The 14,755-nt window shown below is 43.0% G+C and overlaps 1 protein-coding gene across 2 annotated transcripts in view; it reads right to left on the reverse strand.

Annotated features, from left to right (window-relative positions):
* SLC25A48 (solute carrier family 25 member 48) overlaps nt 1–14,755 on the reverse strand; it is a 388,984-nt gene that overhangs the window by 161,324 nt on the left and 212,905 nt on the right. For both annotated transcript variants that reach the window (XR_013598678.1, XM_078653233.1), the window contains exon 4: nt 4,339–4,591. Coding sequence is in view for 1 of the 2 variants with exons in the window: in XM_078653233.1 (XP_078509359.1) it covers nt 4,339–4,591 (253 nt within the window). In the remaining variant the exon portion in view is untranslated. The remainder of the gene's footprint in view (nt 1–4,338; nt 4,592–14,755) is intronic.

The raw sequence follows: 14,755 nt of genomic DNA on the forward strand, positions 1-14,755 counted from the left end.
AAACCAGTCCTAGGATGCTTGTTTCCTGTCCGAGGAGGATCTGGTCTGGCAGCTCACGCTGCCCTATTCCCATGGGGAACAGGGTGAAGCCTGATTTTCTTATGGCTGGGTCCAACTGGAATGGCGTGGTGAGCAAAACAGTGATCGATTTAGGGTCAGATCTCTGTACTGGGGGTAAGTTTTTGATATTTTTTCAACATTCTGTCCATCAATTGTTCTTTTTGCATTTGTCGCCCTAAGTGCGATAGGGATGCCCAGACTTGCGTCCTGTGCTCACCATACCACTGGAGTCAAGCTATCCTGGCTGAGGAGGGGTGATATCCTGAAACCGGTCCTAGGAGGCTTGTTTCCCGTCCGGGGTGGATCTGGCAGTTTGGGCTGGACTGCTCCCATGTGGTACAGTGTGAAGACTGATTTGCATGTGGCCACCGTTCTCTTTGCTTTGGGGTTCCAGGACCCCATCCAACACGAGGCATTCTCCGTGGAGATGTGGGCTCCACCCCAGGCATGTAACTCATCAGGGAGTGGGCCCTATGGACAACCCCGTCCCCTACTACATTACAAATAGAAAATGCACTGACCCCCAGGCTCTGGAGCCCTCTTCTTTTTTTTTTAAAGTGCTTCCTGTCCTTTTTTAAAAAGTTTTTCTTTGTCCCTTATTTTAAACTACATGTGTAAGCAGAAGCTCTTTCTCAGTAGAAACAGACAATCTATAGAGTGCGTTAGCCAGCAAAATAAGGATAGTCAGCAACCACTTATAATTCAGAAAAGCAATAAAAAAAGTCTATTCCCAAATCATGTTTTAACTCATAGATTAGAGCAAAAATAGGGGACCCCTCTATAGAACCAGTACGGTCAGGGAAAAGAGGAGAAAGAACATACAACTGTATCAGTCTTTCCCTCATAGACCATCATACTTTTACCAAATGACAATGTTCACATCTTTAACAAGTACATTTCAAAAAGTACACCACTGAGCAAATCAGTTCATCTCAAAATATCTTTTTAATTGTATCAAAAACTTATCATTGTATTTGTATCAAAAAATGTTTTTGTCTTTTCTTTTTTTTAAACACATAAATTCATCAAACATTTAGATAAAGGACACAATCCTACAATACATATAATCATTAGTACATATATTTCTTTTCAACCATGATCATTGTAAAATATATAAATAAGAAAGCATTTCTCACACAACCCCCCTGGTTCACCTCACACACAACCATTCGTAACAGCAATCATACCACTTCTTTCACTCTCAACACATCAAGGCAAACTATATCCATACATGGTACTAAAGAAGTCTCAATTGCAATGTATGAGACTCCGCACTAGATTGGTCTACGCGCGTTTCGGTGGATTATATGGTGTTCAACAACCACCTTCTTCAGGACCTTGTTAGATATATCACTTGTAGTTTCCAGGGGACATACAAATCTGAACCACAGAATTCCTATTGATGTAGGTATGTTGTAACAAACAGAGTCGTCCAATCGATATGTGGGGAGATCCTATCCTCACTTCCCAAAAGAACAACAGATGTACATAATTCGCATAGTCAGCTGTATGGAAGTATCCTATTCCAATATGGCGGAGGGTTTATTGATACCAAGATGTGCTTAAAACTAAGGTAATGTCCTTCTTGTTTCCATTGGGCCAGGCCCACAATATTAGTTTTGTTGTTGCTACTAATTTGAGTCCAAGTAGCGGTGGATGTATAATACATACAAATCTGAACCACAGAATTCCTATTGATGTAGGTATGTTGTAACAACCAGAGTCGTCCAATCGATATGTGGGGAGATCCTATCCACACTTCCCAAAAGAACAACAGATGTACATAATTCACATAGTCAGCTGTATGGAAGTATCCTATTCCAATATGGCGGAGGGTTTAATAATACCAAGATGTGCTTAAAACTAAGGTAATGTCCTTCTTAATTCCATTCGACCAGGCCCACAATATTAGTGTTGTTGTTGCTAATAATTTGAGTCCAACTAGCGGTGGATGTATAATACCTTATATTTCGACAAAAATTGCCTCTGTGTCGGCCTCCCGATGACACCTCCGAAAAGTAACTCATAGATTATACATAATGGCTGGTACTGACTGACAAGAATCAATATGATAAATTGCCATAAGGTCTGGTAGTACAAGTATAGCTGGCCACTGTCACTCCAGATCAGATGGATCTTAATGCTAACATATGGCTAGGCTAAAAGAAATTCTGGGTGGACCAAAATTATTCTAGAATCCTAATACAGTGTTCTTTTATGTAGCCTGTAAGCATGCAATTACGGCAATCCCCCTCCTACGACAGTCTCCATGCACAGATACTGGGTACCTGCATCTGAAGCTGTGTCCATATCTCTCTCTGCAACATCCACAACTATGCTATCTGAAGTCCTGCAAAACAATTCTACATTACCTCCTGACTTAATGCACTGTACTAAAATTTTCCCATGCAAATTAGACCAACCAACCCCCTTTCAATTGTACACCTGATGGACACTCAGAAAGACCTTTCAAAGGGTATGGAAAGCACACTATTAATATCACTAGAATACAATATGTACAGGACTTGTGGAATGCATTTGAGGCACATAGTGTACATCGATGGACACCGGCCAAAACCATTGTGTACATATAGGCCAAGGTCACAGGCTCAGGACTTCTTCACCACTGTGACTTGCAAAGGGGTCCCTAGACTCAAACTGTGTAACCTAGAATTGCAATTTCAGGTAAAATGGCTGTACTGTATGCAGAACATAATAATAAATGCAATTTCATGAAAGTCAGAGGGTGTTGCAGAAAGGGTCAGACTGGGGCAGAAATTGGTGTGAGCAACAAATCAAAAGCGACACCCATGAGCATTTCAGAGAACTAAAAAGTGGCCTGTAAATCTGTGAATCCTGAAAGTAGTAAGTGCATTCTGTGAATACCAAATATTAGTAAGTTTAGGATTTAGTCTTAAGTTCACTCTGTTAATCGGGCCCGAAGTAATTGATTTTTTATCATTAATGTGATTAACTTAAACTATGCTCTAGGACCACTTGTTTCCCATACCAATTATAACCCAGGTCCTTTAGATTTCTAGGGTGACCCCATTCTCGCTAGCAGTGAGAGTGCCAGCAGCACATTCCTGAACGGAGTGGCATGCAAAATGTTGTGCATGCCACACCATGCAGGAAAGAGGATGTAATTCCAGGAGGGCAGTACATGTTTTCCCCACCTCCATATGCCTCCCCTGTTAGGACCCCTTACCTGCATGTCCGCTACCCTTTTCATGGCGGGGTCATGAAAAGGGCGGTGGATATGCAGGTCAGAATATGCTCGGCTGTGCCGGTATCTGCACCACAAGTATATTCAGGCCATTGCCAAACCTCCGCAGTAGATGGATCCTTGATCCCGGTGGAGGCAACAGTCTTGCGGCAGTCCCACGGCCACACTCATACTAGGGTGGACGAGTGGTGGTGGTCAGACTGCCACCATGAGCGTTCTTGTAATAAGGCCCTTAATGATGAACACATCAGCCAGACAAACCACAGCTCGTTCGCTAAATGCAATTTTATGACACCAACCTTTAGTAGACAGATGCAATTAAGAAAGTAATTAATGAGGTGATTTTAGTTATCATTTTAACATTAATACTATCACTAAGATTACATCACGATTTATTATTTGAGCATATGTTGCTATTTAATGATGTTGTGCTTTTAGGTGTTGTTAATTATTGGTATAAGATTTGTGAGGTCACATGCGTTGCTTTAGTGTGCATGTTATGGTTTGCATGGCCTGTGTGGGAATAATGGGGCATATTAGCAAGGAACCTCGTTAAAATTATCACCGTTTTATCGGCAGGAAACTGTCGATAAAAACGGCGATAATGGGCTTGCTAATATGCGTTATAGAATTCCTATAGAATCCCAGGTTAGATGTGCAGGACATCTAACCTGGGATTCTATAGGAATTCTATAACGCATATTGGCAAGCCCATTATCGCCGTTTTATCTGCAGTTTCCTGCCGATAAAACGGCGATGATTTTAATGAGGTTCCTTGCTAATATGCCCCGATGTTTCAGAGCGCTAACCGTAATTGACACATTTATAGTTCAATAAATAACTGTACCCTAACTGATTCTTTAAGTGGATTTTTGTGTTGCAACCTTGCACAGGCAGTCAACTCTTCTGTTCATGGCCATAGGCTCTGCGACAGGGACTGCCCACCTAGCTTGACCATCTACCAGACCCTTTATCCAACAAAACCATTAGCCATTACCTACTGCACCCAATATAATGTATACATAAAATCAAAAGCATGATTATCGTCTTACCGTTAGTGGTCGATAGAGTCTGCATTTGCAATCTGATTTTTATCAGATCCACTGGCGCGCCAACTCCTACTGAAACAAAGCCTGCCACCGCGCTGGCAAGAGCCAAGTCTGATGTAGCCGGGGATTTTTTCGGGCTTCCATATCGATGCTGACTAATGAGCCTTAATGTGTTACTGAAGACGCCAAACACAACAGAGTTGTAGATCGCAATGCTGGCCAATGGAAAAGACATCCCTTTAAAGAAGCCCACAACCTGTCACCAAAAGAGAACACATTTTAAGAGGAGAGCATTCAAATAACTCATTTACCAATTATTATATATTGCGAGCCAAGCTGAAAGGGGGCAGAGTACACCACAAGGTCTAAGGCAAAGAAAAAGTCAATGTGTGATTAGCGGGGTAGCTTATTTTTTAAGCGTGAAAATTGACTCTTTCTACATCCTTGTGTAGTGTTCTTAAAAGAGATGTGACTTCAGCTCAATATTAAATTGATATGTCATAAATTTGAACTCACAAGTCTCAATCGTTATTCAAGTTCAAGGAGTTTTTATTGTTTCGCAATAGTTGGTATCCCTTACATCAACCATATATTTCCCACAGGGTGCTTCATTCGCAGCAACAATAGTGCTTGTGGCAACGGGGGATTGTTTACAATGGAAGGGTATCAAATTTAACAATCAATCATAACAAATCAAGTTACTGCTGGGCCACAGACTCCATAATGATTCAGGTGGGCAGGAAGTAATATCCCTCAGTTTGCCTTCCAACGTAAACAGGTGGTGACAGTCTGTTCTTATGATCCGGCGATGCATCGACCCGTTAAAAATAATGTGCACTGAACACATCTCTTCGGGTCTTCTGCTGGAAAGTATGTTGGAAAACATAATTATTTCTAGAGCTACTAGCAAAGTAGTTCAATTCATATATGTCGTTCCTAGTGTTCGAAAACGCTTCATTGGACAACCCTTATTTCATTTGTGAAAGGCAAAAATAATACTTTAAACTTTTAGCCGGCTTCCATTGGTCTTCTCATCATTGTATTCTGCATCTCAATGATATGAAGGAGATGCACTTCTATTATTAATATTATTTTTTACTTACTCAAAGGCCAATCCCCGTCATCCCTGCCAGTGAAATGGTCATGTTCTGGTTGGTACATGGATTTGGTTGATTTTATTGGTTATTAAACAAATAGGAGAACTGATACTTTGACTCTCAGTTTGTCTTTTGGGAGTAGGTGAATGATGTGGAGGCATTTAGTGAGGCCGTGTTAGCTTGCAGAGGATTCACAATAGCTGAATAGATGTATGTGTGTTTATTCCACCTGTGAGTTCTTCCCAGGGCTCATGCTAGGATTTGCGGGACCTGTGCCATAAGGTTGAATATGCGAGGCCCCTCTAATTTACATAAGTGACACAGCTCCGGAAGCTGCTTTGTGCAGCTCCTCCTCTCAGCTTTCTACAAGCACCTCTTTTACAGCTCCCATTGGGCTGAAGGAGCGAGAACTGCTTGTGGACTTACAGTTAAAACTGTGGAGGCTCTACAATGCTGACAATGGGTGACCTGCGGAGTCTCTGCATGGTCTCCTTGTAATTGGGACATGAGGAAGTGTCTCCCTCCCCCATGGCCTCCTGACACCATCCCTGCGAGGCCCAGGGAGGGGGCCCCTCCCATGGACCCTAATTGCAAGGAGACGCCTTACTCTTTGGTGATTCGGCAGGGAAACAAGAGGAGACACCACCAATGAGGGGCCCCATGCTGGAGGCTGAGTGCGAGTGCAAGTGCCGCCAGCCCTGGTTCTTCCCTTCTAGCTTTCTTCTACATTTCTAATTAGGATGGGGCAGCATTACAATGTTAGCGTCAGTACACTCTGAGGCGTAAAATCAGTGCTTAATATGAGCCTGTGGTTTCCGGTGCTCGGCACCAGCACGTAATTCTTAACAACAGTGCTAGTGACAGTCTGCCACAAGGTGGCACTGTCTTGTGAATTTAGAGATGGGCACAACAAAAGTTAATTATTAATTCAATATACATTAAAGTGACTACTACCTGCCACCCAAACTATTCTTATAGCTTTGGGGGCCTGAAATAGTCAGAATTGTCACACTTGTTGGAATGTTATGGTTAGCAGTTGTGTAGGTACTATCATTGGTAGTTTGGCAGGGACAATGTGTGGTGCAAGATGCAGAGTCCTCTGAGGAGATACTTGGCACTATTATTAAACACTGGGTAAAAGTCAGATTTACTGGATGTCATTTTAATGGAAAAATTGCTTTAAGCTCTTAGAGCTACCTCAGTAGGCTAATATATTTATTTGGTGTTTTTTTTGTTTTATTTAAACACCACGAAACTGCTTATATATGAAACAAATATAAGCTATTCCTTTAGAAATCTGTTATGAAGAATTAAAAAGAATGAGACAATAAAGCCACTAAATAATAGCAGCCTCCATTCACACTACTCGGACAGCCTCTACATCTACATGAGTATGCTTGAATTTTTAAATAAATACTACTTTCAAAAGCCCATAAGTGCTGAAATCGGCTTTCAGTTGCCCCATACGTTTGTCTCCAAGGGAGAGGCAACTCATACAATATAAGTTGCTGTCTGGCATCCATAGCTTAACCCCTGAAGCACCAAACCGTTGCACCAACTTGAATATGAGGCATCTTTTAATAATAACTTTGCACTGAATTTTGGAATGAAGAGAGGCAATTGAGGAGTAGTTGGAATCAATGTATCAAGATGTGCACAGGATGCTGACTCAGAACTATTAAATGAACCCTTGCACCGTGGCGGCTGGAGATATTTGAAGGTAGTGAGGCGTAAACGATGGGCATGACTTTTATATAGCAAGCAACACAAACAAGTCTAATGGACATAACTGGGGTCCAGCTTGGGATCCTCTCCGCAGAAAAAAATGAAAAAAAGATTGCCAAATGGTGCATGTTAAAGCAAATTAATGTAGTGATAAAGCAAGGCTTAAACAGCAGTGGGAACATGTAGTCTTAAAATATTAAACACATTATAAAGTGCCCTGTATCTTGCTGGATTAATGCATGCAGCATTAACTTTGGAAACAAATGCTCCAAACAGGCTTCGGTAAGCACCCACAGCTGCTGGCTGCAACCAGTAATATAGAAATGTGTGGAGACAGGTCTTTGAGTGGTATTTAAAAAATGGGGGTTCTCTATAAAGGAATATATCCAATACATTTTTGTGATACGCATAGTGTGCCACCTGAACGGTCTTTTGGTTTCTCTCCGAGATATAATTGCATCCAGATAAATGACACAACAACTGACACACACCTAAAACTGTTAGTATGATTGGCTTTGTAAATGGTTGTTAGATGTCCAAGATAAATGAGTAACAACAAGGATTTGTTATAAATAATTAACATTGGAAATGTTTCAATTCTGAAATTGTATGTCTGTGAAGTAAGTAGCATTGAGACCTCTGGAAGGGATTTTGGTCTTCAGTTATGTGCGCTTTATGTTAGATATGTATCCTCTTATTCTCCATATCTTGTCCATCTGCATATCTTCTATCACCTCTCTGTGCTCTTCAGCACCCTCTTTTCACTCTTTGCCGAATGCACTTCTTTCTTGCATCTCCCTCACTTCACTGCCCCCAAACATACACTGCACTCCCTCAAATGTAAGCCCTTTATTTTCTCTAACTTTTGCCTTGCAAATATTTTGACATCTGAATACCCCCTTCACAATCATTTGCACAGAATTTCAGTTGCAAATGGAATACACAAACCCTGTTGTGTATGTTCTGCAGAGAGGCCAACCTACTGACAGGCACTTTGTTCAGCTTCAGCCTTAGCGCTGGTTTGCTTAATCAAAGCCCCTCATAAACACTTAGCATGGCTCAAAGTATGCACAGAAAAAACAATAATATTATAAAATAGCTATCCCTTGAGGAATCCAAGAGTCATTAACGTAGGTAAAATAAGACAGGAGCTAAATCGCTGGATCCACTGCCTTATCGTTTTTAGCATTCATTGTTCGTAAATTAATCCATGTTTTTGGCATCAGGGTTAAATTAGGGGCATGAAGACAGGCACAGTATTAATGTCAAACTGTGGTACACTGACTGCTTAAGTGAAGAGACACCCAAGCACACTGGGACCCTGGCACATAATTTGGGGCTCTTCCACTGACATGGGCATAATGCACAGGTACAGTGATAGAGGGGCAAAGATGATGGGACCAGGGCTGTGTCTTGAGCACAGTATCAAGAGGGCACTGGCAATAGGGGCACAGATGCAATAAGAAGAAAATGACTGGCATGGGATAATTACATGAGGACGCAGGGGAGGAGGACACAGCAATGTGGGTGGAAAAGTCCTATAGGTGTGAAAATGGTCCTCCACAGTACACAAGTATACATGAGCTCAGAGCAAGTACACCTACACCTTGTGCAGGGTGCAGCTTTCTTCTCTGTTATGCTGCATTTTGTTCCCAAGCCTAGCAGCCATTCCTGCAAGGAAGGGATTGGGTGTGTTTGTCATCTCCCCAGAGGTGGCGCGATCGCCGTATCACTTAGTTTCAAAGAGTGTAAGTGGATTCACTCTCTCAACACTGTTGACAATGGGTTAAACAAACAGGAGGAGACCTTAAAACAAATTGGTCAGCTGTGATAGAACATATTTGCCACTTTGTAACACACCTTAGTAGGCCTGGTTTCCCGCTGCAACTATTGGTAATGTGCTGGCCATAACATTCTCTATTTATGTTTCCAATGTGACCTACTTGTTGCCCTTTACACACGTAAAATGGTACTTTGCACTGAACTGTTTGTTTATTTAATTTCTTTCTTCATGTGCAACCACACTGATGTATTAATTGTATTCTGTTTGTGAAACCAGATTGTTATATGGTCACCACTTGTAAAATGTAAATCTAGGTATTTTCGTCCAGTGGTGGTAATATTAATTCACATGTACCAGAATTTGAAATTATGCTGTATACACATGTCCGCTTTAAGAAAAATCTGCCGATGTAGTCATTCTTTGGACTTTTGATTTCTATTTGTTGAAACCGTTTTGTTTTATTTGATATGCAATATCATTATGGCAGGCATGATCCCCACTAAAACGAACTTGTGTGATGTAACTCCCATATGAATAATTGCGGTCCAAATAATTGATGACTGATGACACACCCCCTCCCATTGGTTAACTGATTATGACACTACAGACAGCATTCAGCTGCTGCCACCAGCCGCGCTAGCCAACTACATGCACGTTGCCAGTGAATACACCCCTCCTCTCATTGGTTGACCGACCATGATGTTACGGACAGCATTCAGCTGTGCCAGCTGCACACGCCAACTATGTGCACACCTTCCCATACGCGTAGCTGGGTCAAGTACTTAACCGCGAGTTTGACAGTTGACTTCTAGACTGCAGCGATTCTTGTGTGCTGCGCCAGGTAACCGTGTGCATGCCATCCACTTTCATGTTTGACCGCTTTTATTCATCATGAGTCTCGGCGCTCATTCCCCTCACGTTCCTCTTACAGGATTGTTAATTGGCAAGCCCTTGGGATTCGATTTTTATCTCCCACACTGGCCGATTGCTCCCACAACGGCCCGCCCACAACAATTGCTTTGGAAGGCTAAGTTTGCTCCTCACACTGTGCCTCTATGTTATATTGTATTAGAATGTTGGTATGTTTGGTCGATCATGATCCCTTAAACACTGGCCACACATCTGCTGTTTTTACTTGTAGATCATCTAAGACTACATGACACAAGGAACTCCGTTATCTAAGAATTTTCCTGACACTTGCTGGTGAGACACTTTGTTTGTATGTCCCTGCCTTCTCTAGCTTAATTATCTGATCTGACTTTTGCAGATACTTGTGCAGCCCTCAATCTGCAAGGCACCTCCCGGGGCCTCTTTTCCACCCCCACGTTGAGTGAATAACCTGTTCAGCAATACCAGCGCTTCCTCACATTAGTTGGAACTGTTTAGCATAATTAGCGCTTCCTCAGATTAGTTGGAACACAATTTTGATAACTTCCTTTAATACTTTCAGGCTGTCATCCACTACCCATGTCCTGAAGAAAACCTGCTATGACATTTAAATAGTGCCATGTCAGGGTCGAAACGCCGACAAAAACATATGGTTCAGACATTTTCAAGTCTCTTGGCTCAAATTAACAAGCGTAAGTGCTGTTCGCCAGAGACATTGTCCCCTGTACATATAATATGCACTGCACCATCGTCACTGACCACCCAATATCACTATATTACATGTTACTTGTAAATGTACTCACTTTGACAGCCTTTTCAATTTTTGTAAATACTTTTGAAAGCCTCAAATTGTATAAAATAATAATTTCTCACCTACTAGCCAGTGTTTTTGATTTTGTGTTCCAACTGCAATTAACATACATGCTATTTGCTAAAAAGCAATTTGATATCATTCTTTGATTTTGTATAATGTATAATTTGTTCAATTTTTGATTTATTCTACCCATGTAAAGTAATTATTATCCCCGACAGAACCACTGTAGCTTTCTGTGTATGTACCCAGGTTCTGAGGGACACAGGGTTACCCCATTGTAGTTATACTTCAAAACAAGGTGAAGCAGGCAGCCGGAAACAGGCAGCCCATACATAATATACATCAATTTGTTTAGTGATATCATCGTATCTCTAAATACATTGATCTATTTAATATATTTGTATGTAAATGTGTAGGAATCTAAGAGGTGCACAGGCCCGGAGCCCTAATGGAGAAACCGCTGTTGAAAGGGCAGTACTCCTCCTCACAGCTCTCCAATTCTTCTTCCTTGGCAGAGGTTACTCGTGATTCCAGAAGTAATCTAAAGTTCTGGGGATTTAGGTCTAATATTTATACCCCATTTTCCTTTTGTAGTCTTTGTTTCAAGAATCTCTAAGCACAGTAAAGCCATTTCTTTCCTCCCTGGTCCAGCTTCACACCTGGAGTTGGAGACAGAATTGTGCAGTGCAGACACAGCCTATTCAGGTGCTAGTGAAATGTCCCCCACCACTCTAAATGCAGAAAAGTATATTCAGCCTGGCTCTGAGTCACTGAGGAAAGGCAGGGCACACCTAAATCCCCATTGTGACTGTATAGAATGAATGACCATCCCCAGCTACTATCAAGCTAAAACCAGACGGTGAATACACAAACAGGAAGAGGCACATAGGATGGTTAGACAAGAAAATGCCCACTTTCTAAAAGTGGCATTTTCAAACACACAATTTAAAAAACAGCTTTACTAAAAGGTGTGCTATTAAATGTAGATTTTCCTAGTATTTATGACGGAAAGTCTTAATTTTATTAAAGACACGGAGGCGAGTATTATGCTTTCTAATCTTGCGTTTAATCAAACAGCAGCCAAGATAAGCAATGAAAACTACAGTTCCCAGAGGGCCAGAACAGTTGGGCCATGGGAATGTGAAAAAACGCGATAGTACAGTAACCAATCATAGAAGACCTATCAAATAAAGGCAACTAACTGACTGCGCAGCTTCCTCTTTTCGCTGTGAGCCAGTCATAAAGGTTCAGTGAATAAAGGACAAATTAACATAATTAAGGCCAGAGCCAAAGTCCAGGAACATAAGTCTTGCATCAGAGGAATCCAAGGAAGAAGATCGAACAGGAGACCAGGAGAAGGATCCGGAGGCATTGGAAGTAGAGGACGTGGAGGCGAAGACCTCAGCAGACGAAGAGTAGAACTCCTAAGACGAGGCCGGTGGTAAGGCTGGATTTGCTGTAGGGAGGGAGAAACAAATGTCAGTAATGTTGCGGCGGGATAATACTCGCCTCCGTGTCTTTAATAAAATTAAGACTTTCCGTCATAAATACTAGGAAAATCTACATTTTATGACAAGACCGGAGGCTCCTATTATGCTTGTTCAAAGCATATTAACAACATCAGAAGCCACAGTACGGATTGGTTTACAATAGAACATGCGAAAGATACTGTCATTGGACCAATCTGCCGATCTGAGAATGTCCTCCAATCGAGAGCCAGACCAAAAGGCTTTAGAAGCCATGGCTCCCCTGGCCGAATGAGCCCCAAAAATGGAGACGTCAATTCCGGCAAGAGACATGACCCACCGAACCCAGCGGGCGAGGGAGGGGGAAGAGACAGGGAGATGAGGTTTACGAAATGAAATAAGGAGTTGAGAATGAGAGGGCGTTCTGAGATCAGCGGTCCTTTCTTCATACACTTTTAAGCATTGTCCAACACACAATTTGGGTTGAGAAGGAAAATAAGGATAAAACACTGAATCCAAGTTAGTTTTGGTGCGTCTGCGTATTTGAAACATTACACCTGTAGGGGAAAATTGGCGAGCAGTAACATCAAGAGCTTTAACATCAGAAACTCTCTTAATGGAAATCAAACACAGTAACATGGTAAGTTTGGCAGACAACATTTTGAGTGAAAGAACAGAATTGTCAGGCCAATTTGTGAACAATTTAAGAACAACTGTAACATCCCATAAAGAAGTATACTTAGCCAACGGTGGTTTCGCACATCGAACACCTTTTAATAGACGACAAATAAGGGGATGAGCACCAACCGGTTTGCCGTCAACCTGGGAATGGTTAAGAGAAATAGCCGAACGATATAGATTTACAGTGCGATAAGCCTTACCTGCACTTGCCTCGGAAGCGAGGAAGTTAATGACAAAGTTTAGAGGGGCTGAAATGGGATTGAGGTCCCTTTCCAAACACCAGCTTGCCCAAAGAGACCAGGCGGATTTGTACGCCTTGGAGGTGCCAGGGGCCCAGGCCTGGCTGATGAAGAGCGAAGCCTCTTGTGAAATGAGGACGTGAGAAGTGGGAGGCCGGAAACTTTCCAGGCCGACAAGGTTAGAGTGTTGTCCAGAATGAGACTGTGTTGTTCGCCCTGAGGATTGAGTAGGAGATCCCGGAAGGAGGGAAGAAGGACCGGGAAGTCCACTGCCATTTCTAAAAGAGACGGAAACCAAACCTGTGCTTGCCAGAAAGGAGCCACAAGAACCAGGGACGAAGACTGGCGGCGAATCTGAGAGAGGACCCTGTTGATCATCAGGAAGGGGGGAAAGGCATAATGCAGATGACGAGACCAATCCTGCAGGAAAGCGTCTGTCGCCAAGGCCATAGGGTCCGGACGCCAACTGTAAAACCGGGGCAGTTGGGAGGTGAGCCGGGACGCGAAAAGGTCGATGGAGAAAGGGCCCCAAAGATTTGAGAGGGAGAGGAAAACAGATGGACAGAGCTTCCAATCGCTGGAATCTCGAAGGAATCTTGAGTGCCAATCGGCCACAGAATTGAGATCCCCTGGAAGATACTCCGCGGACAAGGAAAGGTGATGGGCGAGGCAGTATTCCCACAGACTTCTCGCTAAGTCTGCCAGAGGCTTGGACCTGGTGCCACCGAGATGGTTGATATAGCGGACCGCAGAAACATTGTCCATGCGTAGGAGGATTGAACAGCGAATCCTGTTTTTTGAAAGGCTTTTGATCGCAAAGGAGCCTGCAAGCATCTCTAAACAGTTGATGTGCAGCTTGGACTCCTCGGCGGACCATGAGCCCCCAGACGAGATTGTGCCACAACGGGCGCCCCAACCCGATAGGCTTGCATCGGATTCTAAGACAAGATCTGGGGCCGTGGCGAAGATAGTCCGGCCGTTCCACGCATCTAAATGGTCTATCCACCATTGGAGCTCGATGCGAGATTCTGGATCTAGGGAAACGAGATCTGAATAAGCTAGACCTTGTCTGAGATGCTTTATCTTCAGACGTTGGAGAGCGCGATAATGGAGAGGGCCGGGGAAGATGGCCTGAATGGAGGAGGACAGGAGACCGACGATCCTTGCCAAGGATCGGAGAGATAAGAGAGAGGACTGAAGAACGGAAACAATCTCCGCTTTGATTTTGGAAACTTTGGAAAGGGGGAGGCGAAGAGACGCCGCTGCGGAGTCCACCATGAAACCCAAGAATTCCATGTTCTGCGATGGAGTGAGGGACGACTTGTCCGTATTGATGAGGAAGCCCAGATCTGAAAGGAGAGATTGGGTCAGGAGTAAATCTGAAAGAAGATTCTCCTTGTCGGAATTCATGAGGAGGATGTCGTCCAAGTAAATTATCAGCCTGATGCCAAGGGATCGAAGATAAGCGACCACGGGTTTTAAGAGTTTTGTGAAGCACCATGGCGCGGAAGATAAGCCAAAGGGAAGAGAAGTGAAACAGTAATTGACACCTGCCCATTGGAATTGGAGAAATTTCCATTGGGAGTGATGAATGGGAACCGTGAGGTAAGCATCCTGAAGGTCCAGACGGACCATCCAATCGTGAGGGCGAAGGGTGTCTCGTAGGTGTAAAATCGTTTCCATTTTGAAATGGCGATAAACTACGAATTGGTTGAACCACTTCAGGT

Source organism: Lissotriton helveticus, chromosome 7, assembly GCF_964261635.1.
Source record: "Lissotriton helveticus chromosome 7, aLisHel1.1, whole genome shotgun sequence".
Lineage (NCBI taxonomy): Eukaryota > Metazoa > Chordata > Amphibia > Caudata > Salamandridae > Lissotriton > Lissotriton helveticus.